The following is a 19,374-nucleotide window of genomic DNA, read 5'->3' as shown; positions in this document are numbered from 1 at the left end:
TTGAGACTTGAATTTTTCTTCGGTAATTTCATCTTGAGAAATGCCAAGCGTGTTCTTCCCTTTTGGTTTTCTAACTCCAGGTTTTTGCACATTTCTTTATAATACTTTATCTTCTCGATCCACCCTTTGAAATCTTCTGTTCAGGTCTTTTATTTCATCATTTCATCCATTCACTTTAGCTACTGTACATTCAAGAACAACTTTCAGAATCTCTTCTGACATCTGCTTCGGTCTTTTTTTTTTTTCTTGTCTTTTTAATGACCGTTTGCTTTCTTCACGTGTGATGTCATCCCACAGTTCACCTGGTCTTTGGTCATTAGTGTTCAATGCGTCAAATCTGTTCTTCAGATGGTCTCTGAATTCAGTTGGGATGTACCCAAGGTTGTATTTTGACTCTCGTGGACTTGTTTTAATTTTCTTCAGCTTCAACTTGAACCTGCATATGGGCAGCTGATGGTCTGTTCCACAGTTGCCCCCTGGCCTTATTCTGATGGATGATATTAAGCTTTTCCATTGTCTCTTTCCACAGATATAATCAGTTTGATTCCTCTGTATTCTATCCAGCTAGGTCCACATGGATAGTCGCCATTTATGTTGTTGAAAAAAGGTATTTGCAATGAATCAGTCATTGGTCTTGCAAAATTTCATTGTGTAATCTCCAGCGTTGTTTTTATCACTGAGGCCGTATTTTCCAACTACCAGTGATTCTTCTTTGTTTCTCACTTTCTCATTCCAATCGCCAGTAATTATCAATGTATCATGACTGCCTGTTCAAGAAATCGCAGACTGTAGAAGTTTGTAAAAACCTTCAATTTCTGCGTCTTTGGCCTTAGTAGTTGGTGCATAAATTTGAATAATGGTCGTATTAACTGGTCTTCCTTCTAGGTGTCTGAATATTATCCTGTCACTGACAGCATTGTACTTCAGGATAGATCTCGAAATGATCTTTTCGACAATGAATGCAGTGCTGTTCTTCTTCAATTTGTGAATTCCTGGCATAGTAGACCATATGATTATTTGATTCAGAATGGCCAATACCAGTCCATTTCATCTCACCGATGCCCAGAATATCTGTCTTCAAGTGTTCCATTTCATTTTCGACAACTTCCAATTTTCCTAGAGTCATATTTCGTAACATTCCACATTCTGATTATTAACGAATGTTTGAAGCTGTTTCTTCTCGTTTTGACTTGTGATACATCAGCAAACAAAGGTCTTGAACGCTTGACTTCGTCCCTGTCACTAAGGCCGACTCTACTTTGAGGAGGCGGTGCTTCCCCAGTCATATTTTGAGTGCTTTCCTCAACGGCAGTGGGTTTTTTTTTTTCCCAACCTGCAGGGCTCATCTTTTGGCACTATATCAGACAGTGTTCAGCTGTTATTTGTAAGGTTTTCACTGGCTATTATTTTTAGAGGTAGATCTCCAGGCCTTTCTTCCTAGTCTGTCCTAGTTTGGAAATGTGTCCACTGAAATGTCGCCACTGTGGGGGACCCTGCTGATATTTGAAATACCGGTGGAATAGCCTCCAGCATCCCAGCAGCGTACAGGCCACCACAGTGTGACAAATTGACACGGGTGGTGTTGATCCCAAATAGTTCTTAAAAAAGTATAATGCTCAAGTCAGAATTTTTTTTTTACTAGTTAAGCTAAACTATTGTTTGTTTTTTAGAAGACTTCAGGGGTGTTTTTTGGTTTATGTTTTAAAAATTATCTCAGGGCAGTAGTTTCTGGGGTTTATCCAACTCGCATAGCTCCAGAAAATCTGGAGGCCGTAATAGTTTGAAATTCTGGTCTGCATTTTCCCCTTTTTGATGAGGATCCTTCTACAGAAAACAATCTTTTTTTTTTTATGGTTTATGAGTTTTGTACTTTTCTCCTGTGACTCCAGTTAGACAAATCTTAGACCTACTTATTCTGTCCTCAGTATTGCCTACCTTTCAGATTTTCCATCTTATTGTCTTTCTGTACTGCACTGTGCATTAATTTCTTAAATTTTGTCTCTTGGCTAGCTCATTCTCTTGCTTGTTGAGTTATTTTGTTGCGTTTTGTGTGTGTTTTTAAATTGTTGTAAAAAATATGCATAACATTTGCCAATTTAATATTTTTTCAGGTGCACAGTTTAGTGATACTGGTTACATTTATCATGTTGTACAACCTTCACTCATAAAAAAAAAAAAATTTTTTTTCCCCACTCATAAGTGTTGCCAATTCATTGCCAAATTTCCCGCCACCCTAAACAAACAAAGTGTGATAAGGGTCAGAGAAAGAGATAAGAGGCAAATGAGGAAAAGCCTAAATTTGTCTTTTAAAAAATACTGCACAGTAGTCATGTGGTAACTAGAAATACTGTCCTAATTATCTAGTGCTGGTATAATAGAAATACCACAAGCGGGTGGCTCTTACGAACAGAAATTTATTTCCTCACAGTTTAGGAGGCTAGAAGTCTGAAATCAGGGCCTCTGCTCTAGGGGCAGGCTTTCTCTCTCTGTCCGCTTTGGGGGGAGGGCCTCATCTCTTCAGCTTCTATTCCTTGGCTCCTTGGAGATCGTCACGTGGCGTGGCACTTACCTTCCTCCATCTCTGCTTGCTTCTCTGTGCCTAATCTGCTCTTTTATATATCAATAGAGATTGATTTAAGACACACTCTACTCGAATACTGTCTAATTATCGTAACAAAGAAAACTCGTTCCCAAATGGGATTATTTTATAACCACATGCGTAGGAGTTAGAATTTACACCACACGTTTTTGGGGGACACAATAACAAACACCATGTCGCAGTGCCGATTTATAAAAATGGGACCAGGATGGTAAATTAGGAGAAGTTTGGTTACAGAAAATCACGATTTGCTGGACAGGTAATACATTGGCCACTGAGGAGGCTGCCGTGTTCTAATTTTCAAACTTGGAGGCCTGTTAAGTCACTGAGTATCTTGTTTCCTTTGTAAGATGAGGTAGAGATTTTGTGATACCTTCCTATCTTCTCGGTATTTTGCTTCTTGAAAGGACTCTGGTGCCGTCCATGAACCTGGGCATTTCCCTTCTGTGCACTGACTGAGGTTGTTGACTTACTGTTAGTTAGAATCAGTCCCTGGAGGAGCTCACTGTTGGTGTATAACCTTCTCCTGAAGCGTAGCCTGTATATTACCTCTTCTGAGAGCTCCAGTAGACTCAGTACTGCTAACAAAAACCATGCTACTTCTCCTTCAATGTACTGTGCACTTTTAAGTGTTTATAAGGAGCCCTGGTGGTGCAACGGTTAAGCTCTTGGCTACTAACCAAAAGGCTGGCGGTTGGAACTCACCTAGAGGCTCTCTGGGAGAAAAACCTGGTGATCTGTTCCCATTAAGATTACAGCCAAGAAAATCCTGTGGGGAAGTTCTACTCTGTCACACATGGGCTTGGCTATGAATCGGAACCAGCTAGATGGCACCCAACAACAACGGCAATAAGTGCTTATACTTTATGGCTCATTTGTTGTTGTTAGGTGCCGTTGGGTCAGTTCCGACTCATAGCGACCCTATGGAGTAGCATTTTGCCTGCCTGCCATCTCCTGCAAAGACTTAATAGGGGCTGTGGGTTCCTGCTGTTCCTTGGTGTATGGTGAGTCTCTGTTCATGCAGCATCCAGCGCTCAGCAGTTCTTACCCAGCATTGCACATCTTTTCTTCCTTGCCCTGACGCGCCCCATAGGAAACCTGACAGGATGCACTTTGCTGAGGTTTCTAACACATTTTGCTGGAACGTATGAAAAACTTTTACTTTTTTTTTTATCCCTTAGTCTTCCAGGGCCCAATTGTTGCAAAGGGCACCCAGGCTGTTTACGGTCCTGGGAAGAGGGTGCTCAGTGTCCTACACATGGCCTTACATTCAGGGACCCAAGTACAGAGTGGAAGGGCTCTGACCTAGAACTTGATACAATCTCTGTGCAAGGTTTAAAGATGCATTCTTCATGCTAGGATACAGTTTGGGGCACGTACTCCCTCTGTAGAAGTCCAAGGCCTGGTCCTCCACCAGCTCCTGTCTCTGGTTGTCGTGTTGAAGATTGAGGTGTTCTTTTCAACTGCCCATCTGTTTCCTGAGAGGAGGAAGCTAGAGAAATGGAAAGGAATGGTCTCTGATGAAGTTCTCAGTTGCACAAATCATGGTCCAGTACTGAATTATTTCTAAAACCAGACAGAAATCAAGAAAATAGACATAATTGCAGGCCTAGCTCAAATAGGACAGGGCAGGGCAGGCCTAGAATGGTGACTGAATAATTGGGGCAAAGGGGGTTGGAGGTCAGAACAAGTCTGTCTGGTGGAGGTCACATGAGTTATGAGCATTGCTGAAGCACCTGATGACCATGGTGTGGAAGAGTTGTGTTCAAGGGGACAGAATCTGGGAAGAGGCATTTGTCTGTGAACTGGACCGGTGAGCAGACTTTCTGCTGACACTTGACGGCTTTAAGCTTTGAATGCTCTGGCAAATTCCGACCTGCCATTCTGGGGCGGTTTGTAGCTAGTGTCTTTTTGGAGATTGCTTTTACACCAAATCAGGCCTCTTGCTAGCCCTCAAGTGAAGCAGATCCCGTTACCAGCTTTCCCGGTGTTGGGGTAGGACACCATACCCCTGGGTGGGAGCATGCAGCAGTTTTACGTGTTTACCTCTCATAAGTGTCAACACCTGGGACCTTGTTGACAGTTGATGCTGAGAGGTGGGGGTGATGATGTTGCATTTTAAAATGATCAGAACTTGAAGCATGGAGTTTAAAAACAAAGGCCTAGGAGTCAGATAGATTAGGTTTATCTTTGCCACCTACTACTAGCTAGGGGTATTGTATTTTTTCACTTGTACATTTGGATACAATATTACCTATTTGAGTATGTGTGGGGTGTGTGTGTGTGTGTGTGTGTGTGTAGTGTAACGAGGAGTGTATGGTATGACACTCACCTAAATGACAAACTAGGTGTAAAACCAGTTTCCATGGAGTTGATTCTGACTCATGGCGAACGCACGTGTATCAGAGCTTTGCTCCCTAGGATTTTCAGTGGTTGATTTTTCGGAAATAGATTGTCAGACCTTTCTTTTGAAACTAGGTTTACACTTCGCCTAAATACAGGAGAGAGACCTGGTGCTTTCACTGTTCTTTTGCGCAGAGCCTGCCCTTGGAGGCAGTCAGCCAGGTCAGCCGATAGAGGACAACAATAGTAGGAGAAGGATTTTGAAGCGATACAGTTTATTCTCCGCCTTGTTTATACCAGTTATTCTAAGTATTTTTGCAGCCTCTTTAACTGAAATAATATGACTTTTTATTTTAGAAAAAGTGGTTAAGTTTGAGCGTCCTGGCAACCTTGGTCTTGTCCAGAAGAAACGACTGCAAACATGTAACTTGCCTATTAATAGAGAGAACCGTGGTAGTACGTTTCAAAGGACATTATTACCACTTGTGTTCCAGTGTTGTCTTTGGGGAGGTTTTCCAGTAAGATTTTTTTTTTTTATTTTGTTGTGCTTTAGGTGAAAGTTTTCAGAACAAATTAGTTTCTCATTCAACAATTTATACACACATTGTTTTGTGACATTGGTTGCAATCCCTGTGATGTGTCAACACACTCCCCTTCTCCGCCCCGGGTTCCCAGTTCCCATTTGTCCTGTTTTCCTGCCCCTTCCTATCTTGTTGTCTTTGCTTTCGGGCAGGTGTTGCTCCTTTGGTCTCATTTACATAAGCGAGCTAAGAAGCATGTTCGTCATGTGTGCTATTGTTTGTTTTATAGACCTGTGTCATCTTTGGCTGAAGAGTGAACTTTGGAGCGTTTAGTTTTTAGGAGCTCCCAGTTATTTGGTTAACTTCTGGTGTTTGTGCATTGTTAGTTATGGTTCGTATTGTATTTATGCCATGTAGTAGGGCCCTAGCCTTGTCCCTATTTTTTTCTTCCATGATCTTTATCTTTTCATGTTTTATATTTAGGTTGCAGTAGTGTTTTGTAGTTTTCTTTGTTAGAAGTCTTTTACGTCCCTGGTTAGATTTATTCCTAAGTTACCTTATCTTTTTAGGAGCTATTATAAATGGTATTGTTTTCCTGATTTCCTTTTCAAAGTTCTCTTTGTTGGTGTGTAGGAATCCAGGTGATTTTTGTTGCACTAAGATTTATTAGAGAGTAGTGGGGATGTTGATTACGTCAGTTTTAAGAATTAGTTCATTTTATTTTCCAAAGGCTTTGTGTCCTTCAGCCTATTCAGAACTGCACGCCACTCTGTGAGGTCGGTGGGGTTGGTGCTGTAACCTTCACGATGTTCATGAAATCTCAGTGATTTTCCTCCTGGCCAGTAGCAGAGCTGAGGTTATTGCTGGGAGTTTTTAGGCCAGCACTCTTTGTTCCATGGAGCCTTGGTGGCACAATGGTTGAGTGCCTGACTGCTAACTGAAAGGTCAGCAGTTTGAACCAGCCGGTGACTCCATGGGAGAAGAGACCTGGCGATCTGCTCCTGCGAAGATCACAGCCTGGGAAACTCTTTGGGGCAGTTCTGCTCTGTCATACAGAGTCGCTATGAGTTGGAATTGGCTTGACAGCACATAACAAGAAGTCTCTGTTCCCTACCCTCTTCCTCTTCGACATGTGTCCACAGGTTTGGGATATCCAGGGATTCATCCAGCAGTAATTTTGAAAGATAGTGTAGGTCAGAAATAAAGCATAGACTTCTCCAAATGTGGGAATTTCAGAGCAATCGTTTGCGTCTAAATGCGCAAGCTCATTCAGTTTAAAAATGGTCCCTGTAATATGGTGCTCATTTATTACTTCAGATTCACTGTTTCGGTAATGACTTTTAAATAGGACTCTATTATTAGACTGATTGGACTGAAGTCTGATTGGACTGGAGTTAAGAGATTACATCACTATAAATAGAGTGAGATAAAATATTTTACATAATTTGATTGAACTTTTATGAGGACTCTCATAAGTTGGAACCTAGGATCTTCTCCAAAAGGAGACTGAATTTGACCAGTTTCCAGCTAGCAGACTTCCCAGCGTGGGGCTGAAGTTGTAGATAGGACGGCTAGTAAAGGGCATTTGAGAATTAAATTATCTCTTCTGGCACTTTCCATTATGTTACGTGTGGCAGAGCTTCATTAACTGCTCCATCAATAATTTTCCTAGCTCCAGAGCTGGAGGAAGCGAGATTAGCACACTGATTAGGGAATCCTTTAAAGGGTCCCAAAAGAAAACACAACAACCCTAAAAGCTTTTATTGCGTATGGGAAATATGAGTAACTGGTTGTCTGGCAGGCATTGGTGTAGTTAGAGTGGACCTTGTCAGTTGACATAGGTGAATTTAATGCCCCTCTTTAATAGCATCGGGAGGAGGCTGAAATGAATTTAAAGGCATTGCTGTTTCCCTCTGCTTGCACAGAAATGTACTTGATCTCTGATATGTACAAGTTGACTGGAGAAGTGATACTATTTTTAAAATATATATTTAAAAAAAGTTTTAAAATACATATTTTAACAGGTATTTGAAGATACATATTTTAAAAAATTATCAAGCAGTTGTGGACTACAGTGACTTAATAATTGTTTGGTAAATTCTAATAAGGAGCCCTGGTGGCACAACGGTTAAATGCTGGGCTGCTAACCGAAAGGTCAGTGGTTTGAAACCTGCCCAGTGTTTCTGTGGGAGAAGGACCTGGTGATCTGCTTCCATGAAGATTACAGTCAAGAAAACCCTATGAGACAGTTCTGGTCTGTCACATGGGGTTGTTCTGGGTTGAAATCGATTGGACAGCACCCACCAACCACAAGCTGTAATGAAACCACCGTCTTTTCCCATCACCTTAGCTCTTGTACCAGTGACTCTCATCTTCTCTCTCTCCCTTCAAGCCATGTTTGGTTTGGATAATTATTTTTAGCAGGCTGTCTGCGTTTAAAACTTCTAGTCAACATAATAGGCTAATACTTAGTCGAAGGAGCATCATAAGCACGGTGATCTCTGCTTTAGACTGTTGATAAAAGTTTTCCCAATATTTGAATTAGAATGCAATTTTTAGGAAAAGATGTATTATGCCAAAATTGAAATGGTTGGGGATGAGAGAGGGAAGACAGAAGATTATATTTTGCTATTGGTTTTCTATCAGATGATAACTGAAGTTCAATATGACTTCTCAACTAAGGTGCAAAAGAAAACAACAACAAAAAACGAAACAAACCCACACGCCCACAACACACTTGAAAGCAAAAGGGTAGAGAAAGCATACCCCAGATCAATTGTATCACTGATTTTTTATGCTAATGTTAAGTTGGGAGGGAGGCCCTTAACTTACAGTTCCATTTGGAATCAGGAAGTTATTTGTTATAATTTTATGTCAGCATTTATTTAGAACCCCATTATTCTGATAGCAATCTCTGATTAATAATAATGGATATATGTACATGGCTCTTTAATTAGCTTGCTTTATTGTTTCATTTCTCAGTGAGTTAAAATATACAGTATAATTTGGCAGATAACGGTTTGATTAGTCAGTCTTATCTTTATTAGTTTATTAACGTTTCATTTTCTCTCTCTCCCCCTCTCTCTTCTGATTCCAGGGTGTGGATGAATGGAACATAGCTCGCCTAAATACAGTCTTGGATGTGGTTGAGGAAGAGTGCGGTATTTCAATTGAGGGTGTGAATACCCCTTACCTCTATTTTGGCATGTGGAAAACCACCTTCGCGTGGCACACCGAGGACATGGACCTCTACAGCATTAACTATCTCCACTTTGGAGAGCCCAAGTCTTGGCAAGTTCCATGTTTCATATTCGTTTGCTTTGAAGCCTTGAAATCTAGGCAACATGAGCATCCTGGAGAGGACTTTTATTTGGTGAATTCTGTAAGAAAGTTTGACTGTAATAATGGGTTGCCTCCTACTCTGCCCAAGGTTTAGCACAGAAACCATAGAGCCAGTTTGTAGGCTGTGGATTGAGAGAGATTTTAAAGAATTTGTTAGGCATCTTTACTTCTCTGAGTGTCTGTTATAGGGTGTATGGGAGGTAGTTAAGAGTAAAAAGTCGACATCCAGGATGTAGAGTTTCAAGTACAATCAGTCCCTGGGTTATGAATGTCTGACTCATGGACAACTCATACCAGTCTTGAATGTTATGTCAATTTGCCTTCACTTTGAGATGATCAAACCTGTTTCCAACTAATTTTTCATTACAGTCACCTTCACTTACTGCACCTGCGGCTTTTAAATCACTGAAAAGTGTTCAAGCCTTTTCTTGCACTAAAACCAAAAACCAAACCCATTGCTCTGAAGTTGGTTCCAACTCATAGCGACCCTTTAGGATAGAGTAGAACTGCCCCACAGAGTTTCCAAGGAGTGCCTGGTGGATTCGAACTGCCGACCTGTTTAGCTAGCAGCCATAGCACTTAACCATTATGCCACCAGGGCTTCCTTCTTGCACTAAAGTAAGGCTAAGTGAGAACAGTATGTACTTGTTCCAACTTACCCATAAATTCTTAAAGACGCAGTTAGGAATGGATCTCGTTTGTAACAGGGGGTCTACGTCTACTTTTAATGGTCTTCTGGTCCAGCCTCCTTGACAAGTTCCATTCAGTGTATGGGGACAGAGGGTGAAGAGGAATGAACCAGGAGGCCTGTTACCGCTCTTTGGATGATGGGCACTGGGAAAGAATATGTTGCTGTAACTACATTTTCCTAACTTGCAATGTCCTCTGTTTGGGAGTCCCCCCCACCATCTTTCTGAGCCATGACTTTTAAGCTGCGTCTGTTTGTAAAATGAATCCTACAGAACATAAGCTACGCATTAATGGTTATTAGCCTATCAATCACCCTGTTATCCTTTGTGGTCAGCCAGTTTCATGTTTGAACTTGTTTTCGTGGTCTTTAGTCTTGCGAGAGTTAAATACCGACCCTGTTTTCTGTGGTGCAGAGTCATACAGACAGCAGCGTTATGAAGCATTACTTTGACAACCCAGGAAACACGACATTTCTGACTATTGCAAACATAATAGGAAGCTGCCAGCCCAGTAGCTCTGTCGCTTCCAATTTGAAGGTAATAGCCTCTTTCCGGGTCTCCTGATGATCACGTATTCAGATACAGTGTACCATTTCCATCCCTGTCTTGCCTTTACCTGCCATTGAGGTCGTGAAGTGTGAAGTTGTAAACTTTCTCCCTAAAATTCAATTACAGCAAAAATCCATGATTAAAATGACTTTTAATTGGAAAGAAAGTTTTAAGTGGAAGAACAAAGTTCTTAGGACGTATAAGAAAAATCCAGGCAGTTCCTGATTCTCTGTGGAGTTTTGTAATCTAAGAAAAAATTAGTGGGCAGCTGTTGAACTTACTTTAAAGATGCACATTTTGTTTGGTGAATTCTTAGCAGGTTGCTCTCCTAACAGGGTAAATCAAATGGAAACATTTTTCATAGCTGGCCTAAGACTCACGACCTGGGTGATAGGACAGTGTGATGCGATTATCCGTTACACGGGTGTTTAGCGAGGGCCAGCTGTGAGCACATACTTAGGCACAAAGGGTTTCTGCCGTATTTCTTCAACCCCACCCTGAAATCTGTTGGAATGTCATCCTTAGTACTTTTGGGGGTTCAGTTTGAGAGACTATGATAAATGTTTTAAACAAAGCACAGGCACCTGGGTGGTTTCTCAGCTGAGTAGTTATCTGAATACCATTCTGTCACTCACTTTGAATGTGGATAAAATGACATGGTTGTAGTCAACGTGTTGATGAAACCTGATACAGCAAACCTGCCGAAGCAGGAACCTGTGTAAGGTGGAAACCTGTCAGAGAAGGAAAACTCAAATATTTTCCACTAAAACGAGCCATAGAAAAGCGGTCAGAGTGCATGCTGCCAAAGGCGAAAAACTTGTGAGACCCAGAAAAACAAAGCCATCCCTTAGAGTTCTGGCTCTCAGGTCTCGTTGTCTGTGAGCTACTTCCCTTTGTTCTGGGATGATGCCCAGAGTCTAATCGAGAATCTGAAAAGCTAGTAGCAGAGCTGTTCTGGAGATCCGTTTGAAATTAATGAGGGTGCTTGTAACTTTGATGAGAGTTTTTAGTATTAGAAGAGATCAGATGGAATTTCTCCTTTCTTATTAAGAAAGGTGATTTTTTTTTTTCTCTCAGGAGCAGAACGATGCCCTCTAAGATTAAGGAGAGTGTATTCTGGTCGGGGTAAGACTGACTCTAGAGTCTGTGTCTTTGGGAGGAGCCCTGCTGTTCATGAGTGAAGATAATTACGTTCCTTTCCAAAGTGTTTCTTTCTCCCAGCATGTACATTTTCCATAGTTAATTACTCTATTAGTTGCCAAGCATAGATGCCATTATTTGCATTAAAGGCACATTTATATTACCACTATTTTCTTTAACCTTGACCATTATTTATAATGATAAAATAATAAAACAGCAGTGAGCTATGACAGCTAATCTAGATTCCATTTTGAAGATAACGACTGGAGGGAAAGAGTGATATACATGGCTCAAAGGCTGTTTCCCAGTAGACTTATGAAAGATTATATTGCCTCAGCATAAATAATTCTGAGGTAAACCCTATTATCATTAAAATTCATTTTAGTAATCATTATAATATACCTGAATTGAGTTGTGAAAAGAAGTAGAAGAATACAGATTCAACTAAACGTTGTGAGGTAGGCAGTGTGCGAGGGGGAGCTTAGGCTCAGGGGACCAGCACCCCGTCCTTATTCTGCCTATAATGTGTGTGACTTTGGACAAATTGCTATACTTCTCTGGACCCCAGTTTCCTCACCCACGAAATGACAAGGTTAACCAGGATGAGCGCCAGTTATGTGCGCGTGTGCGTGTTGATTTCCCTTTCTGGTTTTCCTCTCCTTGTTGAGTTCTGTCTACCCTTCACTCTGGGACGGTGGCCTTCACTCTTCTCCAGTTCTGTCTCCTGCACTTGGCATCTCTGACCCCGGCAGGGTGTCTTCCTCCTTTTCTTCTGGACTCAGTCTTGCGTTTAACCTTGGCTCTTCCCTCTTCTTCAGTTCTACCCTCAGGCACTGGGGTCTGGCTATGATTATTGCAAAGACTGCCTAAGTTAGCCCTTCCTTACTCCCATGTTCACAGCTGCTCTCCCCTGCCCATGTAGCCCTCAGATTTTGCCTGGAGCCTTTCTGGACCATGTGCTTTCTCTGCCTCAGACGGATAGATCCATAGATAGGTAGCTGCCATGGAGCTGACTCTGACTTACGGCAACCTTATGTACAACAGAACAAAGGGTTGACCAGTCCTGCATCGTCCTCACAATGGCTGGCATGTTTGAGTCCATCATGCAGTTGTTGTGCCAGTCCACCTCTCTAAGGGTCTCCCTTGCCCTTGTTGACCCTCTACTTCACCAAACATGATGTTCTCCAGCAATTAATGCCTCATTGTGATGTGTGCAAAGCAAGCGAGATGAACGGTGTTCTGTTTTGATCCTTTGGGTTTTTATTGGCTAATTTCTAGAAGTAGGTCTCCACGCCTTTCTTCCTAGTCTTAGTCTGGAAGCTCTGCTGAAACCTGTCCACCATGGGTGACCCTGCTGGTATTTGAAAAACTGGTGGCATAGCTTCCAGCATAACAGCAACACACCAGCCACCACAGGACCACAAACCGACAGATGGGTGGCGGGTGTCGCCCTCAGACATCTGCTTTTGCACCTCACATCCCCTGCTGCCCCCAGCTTGCCTGTGAGTGCCCTGAAGTCAGGGCCCATGTCTTTTTGTCTTTGAATCATTAGCGCCTGGCTATAGCATTGATACCTGTTGCTGTTGAGTCGATTCCAACTCAGAGCGACCCTATAGGACAGAGTAGAACTGCCCCATAGGGTTTCCAAGGAGCGCCTGGTGGATTCAAACTGCTGACTTTTGGGTTAGCAGCCATAGATCGCCGTAGCTCTTAACCACTGCACCACCAGGGCTCCATAACATTAATACTCCGTAAATAATTCTAGTTCAGGAGAGGGCTAAATTATGTTGGCTCAGTCTGTTCAACGGCGGTCAAGGAAATACACGGAACATTTTCTAAAGATGCTTGTCTAAAATGTAACTCTTAAGAATACCGAGTTTCCTGCGTAGCTGTGGGTATGTATAGCTCCAGGAAGAGGCCACAAGACGCACATTTTGCCCACCGTGTGTGGCAGTTTGGCCAAGTAACTGTTCATGGACACAGGTTCATATTGCAGAGCCTTTGGAGGAACTAATGATTTATTTAAAAGTTCCTGACATAAAGGTTTAAGGGAAAACAAATCCTCAGAGTAAGCGGATAGAAAACTGCTTTTGCCGCCAGTGGTGAAGTATTTATTTCTCGGAATGAATGTTGACTTTGGAGCCAGAAGACCTGTTTGCAAACCCCAGATCTGTCACTTGCCAGCTGAATGACTTAGGGCAAATCACTCCTCCCCTTTCATCACGAGTTTCTCTGACTGCCAGGTGGAGGCATGATTGATCCTGTCTGCTTCCAGGACTGCTAGGAGGGCACCGTTATGTTTTGTGCGTAAAGGTGCTTTGTAAACTGTAGGGTACTGTACAAATACAATCACTCTTATTTTAATAATCTTATGAAAGTAAATCATTTTGGGCCATAGTAGTTCTGTAAAGTCCATATGTGCCTATATAGAGGGGTAAGTAAAATCTGGTTCTTCCTTTCAAGCAATGTGGAGGAGAGTGGCTGGGATAATTTCTGGGGGATATGGAATTGGGACGATGCATTGACTCCTGCTTCCCCAGACTGTGTCCAAGCACAATGAATAAGAACTTCCAGGTTTGCCCTGTAGAGAATGAGAGGGGTGAGGTGTAAGAGGACATGGCTTAAGCTGTATACGCAAAGGTCCGAAGTCAGGAGGGAAGGTTTTCCAGGCTAGAAATATTAAGGATGGACTTAAGCACTTGGGACTTTTTTTGTTCAGCAAATGGTGAGACTTTATTGAAATACTATGTAGCAATAAGAAGTGTCAGAATATTCCTGATGGATGTAAACTTGGATGAATGCATTTTTCGTTGGCTCGTTGTTCAGTTGGCACAGAATTCAAGAGCACAGGTGTTGGTGCGGAGGCTCGTGTTTGAACCCCAGCACTGCCCTGTCCTGAGTTTGTGCCTCGGTGTCCTCTCCTGAACCACTCAGATGGTTCTGCTGCCTACCTTGTGGAGTAGTTGTGAAGGTCAAGTAAAATGTGGTGTACAAAGTCCCTACCCCAGTGCTGGGCATATGTGCTCAATCAATGCCAACCTTTCAGACATTCATTTAACACATATATTGCATGTCTATTCGGCAAAATGTTTTAAACATGAAACCACATAGTTCTTGTATTAATAAGGATTTTTGGTTCTAAATGACAGAAAGAAGCAAAAAGGGCTTAAGCCAACACATGTAGTTGGGATAAACTAGAAGCGCGGCTCAATCCAGGGAGTCAGATGCTGCCTCTAGATGTCTGTCTCTGCCTTTCCCCCATCTCGCTGCCTCAGCCACCACCCCCTTCTCACCTCTATCCTTTCCTGCCACTGCTCTCCTCCCTTTCTTTCCAGGGTGGAGGAGAAGCTGTTTACCTATTTAATTATTGTTGAATTGTAGAAATCACATCTTTTTTAAAGAACAAGCAGGTTGTATGGTGCCAAGTTGACCTTCAAAGCTTAATGTCCACCTTCTCCATTAAACTGTGGGCACCTGGAGCCCGGGAGGGACCCTATTATCTTGTCCACTCTCACATTTCTAGTGCCTGCAGCACCTGGCGTGCGTCTGGCATGGAGTAAATCCAAATCAAACCCATTGCCGTGTAGTTGATTCTGACTCATAGCCACCCTAGAGGTCAGAGCAGAACTGCCCATAGGGTTTCCAAGGCTGTGATCTTTATAGGAGCAGACTGCTTACATCTCTGTCCCGTGGACTGCCTGGTGGGTTTGAACCACCAACCTTTCATTTAGCAGCCGAGTGCTTACCCACTGCACCACCACGGCTCACTTGGCATGGATTAGGTACTCAATAAATATTTGTTAATTGAACAGTCTTACTGAAAGAATTCCTCTTTTGAGGAATTTTCTTTAAAGCAGAACATTACTTTAGGGATTGGGCAGTTTGATAATATTTAACGATACATTGAATTAACAACCCAGGGTACCAACCCCTACTTGTCTGCTTATCTGTTTAGTGAGTTTATGCCCATTAAAATGTTGTAATTGCAAATGTAAGACTAATTTGTGATGGCATAAGCTGTATCCTTTTGACGTTTGTATAGAAGAAATATTCTTGAGATGAACAGTGGTTTGTTTCTGGTTTTAGTAGTTCTTTCTAGAGATATTTGCCCTGTTAATAAGAAAAGATAAATGTTCATAAATACTTTTTAATTGAACTGTTAATAAAACTAACCACATGAGTGAATCCAATCATTTTAAGGCATATCCGTATACCTTTTTTTTACGTTGTATTGTTAAAAAAAACTCAACATTTTGGAAATGTATCAGAAAAAGTATAGTATTAATTTTGCACTGTATTCGCAGGAAGCAAACATATGTAGCTATATTTGCAGGAAGAAGAGAGGACAATGATAATTGCTAGTAAAAATATTTGTTGATCAAGTAGACCCTATTTTACTCAGACCCCAGCATCAAATCGCGGAGCCTGCCTTGGAGGTAAACACAGCCCCCACTAGCACTTGCCTGTAATCCCAACAGTAATAATGCCTGTAGCCGCGGCTCAGCACTAAGCCTCTGAAAGGAAGCAGCAGTGAGGTTTAGTGTTTGTGATCTTATGTGTCAGCCTTACTCGTTTTCCTGAAGTGATGAGATTTAATGCATTTTCCCCAATCAGTTGGTGACTGTGGGTTATTATATGGGAGCTCTCAAAAGAATATTAATTAGACATTCCTGGTGCCCCTGGTAAGCAAGGCCAAAATTCAGTTGTCATTGAGTCAACCCCAGCTCATGGTGACCCCAGTGTTTCAGAGTAGAACTGTGCCCTGTAGTGTTTCCAAAGGCTGGCCTTTCAGAAACAGATCACCTGTCTCCCAAGGCACCTCTGGGTGGACTTGAGCCTCCAACTTTTGGATTAGCAGCCCAGCTTAACCATTTGTACCACCCAGGGACTCCTGATAAAGCAGGGGCTTGTAAGTTCCTCAAGATGCCTCTTATATTCTTGTTGCTACTCTTACAGTTAGAACCACCAGCACCGCTGCCGCCAGTAACCACAAAAACCCACAAAAATGGAAAGAAATTCTAAATCAAATCCTTAACTGCTAGAGAAAAACCAGAAAGTTTGCGCAGATTTATTTACCATGTACTTTGTGGAAAGCCAGGCTTCGTGCTGAATCCTTGCAAATTGCCATGGAGGATGTGAGAGATTTACTTCAGCCGGCTGATCTTTTTCCCCTATTTCCCTCCCTCTTTTTTCAGACTGTTTAATCTTGCTGTTTAGATAGTAGTTTGTATAAAATGCGTGATATTTGGTATTTGTTTTGCAGAACTTGTTCTTGAGCATATAGGAAAGTGGCTTTCTTCCTGAGTGCGCTTCTACAGCTAGACTTGTTGTTAGGTGCCGTCGAGCGGTTCTGACTCATAGCGACCCTGTGTACAACAGAGGGAAACGCTGCCCGGTCCTGCGCCATGACCACAATCGTTGTTAAGCTTGAGCCCATTGTTGCAACCACTGTGTCTGTCAGTCCATCTCGTTGAGGATCTTCCTCTCTTTCGTTGACCCAGTACTTTACCAAACATGATGTCCTTCTCCAGGGACTGATCTCCTCTGACAACATGTCCAAAAGTATGTGAGACATAGTCTCGCCATCCTTGCTTCTAAGGAGCATTCTGGCTCTACCTCTTCCCAAACACGCTTGTTTGTTTTTTTTTTTGGCAGTCCACTGTGTATTCAATATTCTTCACCAACGCCATAATTCAAAGGCATCAATTCTTCTTGTCGTCTCATTCATTTATAAAAGTTGCCTCTATGACTCTGTTCTTTCTTTATTAGTTTATGAAGTCTTCGTTTATAAGTATTCACACGTATTCATTCTTTAGAAGTTTACTTTTCAAGCATGGGACGTGTACAGTTATGAGTATGTCGTTTCTCTTTGGTGACTTCATTTCATTGGGAAACTCCTTTTATGCGTGCCTGGGACTGTGCTCATCACTAAGTAATCAGCTCAGGTAGCTCTGACAGTAGCTGCTGCAGGTAGTTCTTTTTGATTCCCTTTTATATGAGGCATTGGAGCCTTGGTGATGCAGAGGTTAAGACCTTGGCTGCTAACCAAAAGGTCAGCAGTTTGAATCCACCAGCCGCTCCTTGGAATCCCCGTGGGGCAGTTCTACTCTGTCCTGTTGGGTCACTGTGAGTCAGAATCAAATTGGTGGTGAGTTTGTTTTTTTATAGATGAGGACTCTGGGACTTTTAGACCCTGAAATGCTTTTTCTAGCCATTAGTGAGTCCTGGCCTGGGATATGAACTCTTCATTTGTCTGACTCTCCTCATAGGGTTAAAGAGAAATCTAAAGGAAACCTAAAGAAGGAGGAAGTTGGCAGGCAGAAAGCCTTTGTTTTTCACACCATCAGCTTGCTTTCAGTGAGATCTCCTGCAGAAACAAAAGAGAAACACGCCTCTCTTTTTTTGACAAAACTGTGGCATTAGAGAGGATTTTCAGAAGGGCAAAATGTGGCTTGATTCTAATCTCGTGATAATTGATAGATTAGTGGGCGTGGGGCCTCAGCTGGATGTGAGAGTGGGAGAAACCAATGGCCCATCTTCAGATGCTTGGCACTTTGGATTTCTTCTTTAGATATTCTTCTTGGAAATCAGAAGAGGCAGAATTTGAGACCTGGTTCTGAGGTCATACATTAGTCCTTGATAGTCTTCGGTAGTGCAGGCCAACTGATTTGTATTTTAAAGTTAACTTCTGTGCCGTTTCCTAGGCTATTTAGGATCCATTTTAATTCACTTTAGCAATATTGCCTGCATTGGATTTCTCTAGCTTGAGGCTACTTAGTTGAGACTTTCTTGGTTCCTTGAAGGCCAGGACATCTGGAGCCATTGGTAATTATCAGGGTGTGCTGCTTCTGGGTCCCGCTTCTTGTGTTGCCTTCATTCTTCTCTCTGGCTCAGACCTTCCCAGCCAGATCCCAGAGAGGAAAGCTACCCTACCTGGGACATTGGTCTGACTCGGCTGCTGTGGTCATCTCCTGGCTAAGTCACTGAGGCCAGGGATATGAGGCACTATGACTGGGGCACTCCTGTGGTGGTAGGAGCAGAGCAGGAAGCCTGGCAGCCCTGTTAGAATTGGTTGGTCGGGGAGGTAGCTCCCCGTCAGGAGAGTGAATGCTGTTGCATGAATTATGAGGAAGGGGTGCTGCAGGGAAAAACAAATCTATAAGACACAGACAACTCCCAAATACATGTGAACCTGTATTTGCTTAAAATCTCAGGACAGCTGATTGAATTACTCCAGTTGGTTCTTAATTCATTTTTTGAAAGATTTGAAAAAATATCCTATGGGGCTGTTTAAGATGTATGGAATATATATCTTTTTGGATAGCAGAGTCATTGAAATATATGCTACTTAACTTATTCCTTGCAAAAGCATTCTGAACGAGGGACTGACTGCCTTTACCCAAGGTCCTGGCTGAGGGAGGAGACAGATTGCTTGCTCACTGGCCCTGAAACTCAAAATCCTGTGATTTGTAAGTTTTTTCCTGCATACTTGAGCCAATATTGCTCACTTTTCTTGTGGTTTTTATAACTCTGGTAGTTTGTAAAAGAACCCTGGTGACGCAGTGGTTAAAGTGCTTGGCTGTGAACCTAAAGGTTGGCGATTTGAACCCCCCAGCTGCTCTGCAGAAGAAAGATATGCCAGTTTGCTTCCATAAAGATCACAGCCTTGGAAACCCTATGGGGGCAGCTCTGCTCCGTCCTGTAGGGTTGATGTGAGTCTGAATCGACTTGACGGCAACGAGTTTTTTAGTAGTTTGTACCACTTTATTATGTACTGTTGTCCTAGAGCACCTCCTTCATCGATCTGTGCATTTTGCTCTTGTCTCCCCAGCTGTATTTTCAGCTTCTTGAGGATAGTGCCCTGTGCACCCTCCCTTTGTAGGATGAGATCATATGCACCCTCCCTTTGTAGGACACCACCACGTACCCCTCTCTTTGTAGGACACCACCACTTAAACGCCCTCCCTCTGTAGGACACCACCACTTACGCCCTCCCTCTGTAGGGCACCACCACCTACACCCTCCCTCTGTAGGACCCCACCACCTATGCCCTCCCTTTGTAGGACAACACCACCTGTGCCCTCTCTTTGTAGGACAACACCATGTGTACCCTCACCTTGTAGGGCCAGGCATCACCCCGGGCACAGATAGGCCTTGTAGTTATTAAAGCAGGCTTTTGGGATCTGCTAAC

At 42.6% G+C, this 19,374-nt stretch overlaps 1 protein-coding gene across 6 annotated transcripts in view; it reads left to right on the top strand.

Annotated features, from left to right (window-relative positions):
- KDM4C (lysine demethylase 4C) overlaps positions 1–19,374 on the top strand; it is a 391,685-nt gene that overhangs the window by 61,635 nt on the left and 310,676 nt on the right. For 5 of the 6 annotated variants that reach the window (XR_010322862.1, XM_010587948.3, XM_064290523.1 and 2 more), the window contains exon 5: positions 8,561–8,754. Coding sequence is in view for 4 of the 6 variants with exons in the window: in XM_010587948.3 (XP_010586250.1) it covers positions 8,561–8,754 (194 nt within the window). In the remaining 2 variants the exon portion in view is untranslated. Of the gene's footprint in view, positions 1–8,560; positions 8,755–19,374 lie in introns of those variants that run through there. The other variant, XM_064290526.1, reaches the window with a different exon arrangement.

Source organism: Loxodonta africana, chromosome 9 (genome assembly GCF_030014295.1).
Source record: "Loxodonta africana isolate mLoxAfr1 chromosome 9, mLoxAfr1.hap2, whole genome shotgun sequence".
NCBI lineage: Eukaryota > Metazoa > Chordata > Mammalia > Proboscidea > Elephantidae > Loxodonta > Loxodonta africana.
This window is presented reverse-complemented; position numbering and strand designations above follow the sequence as displayed.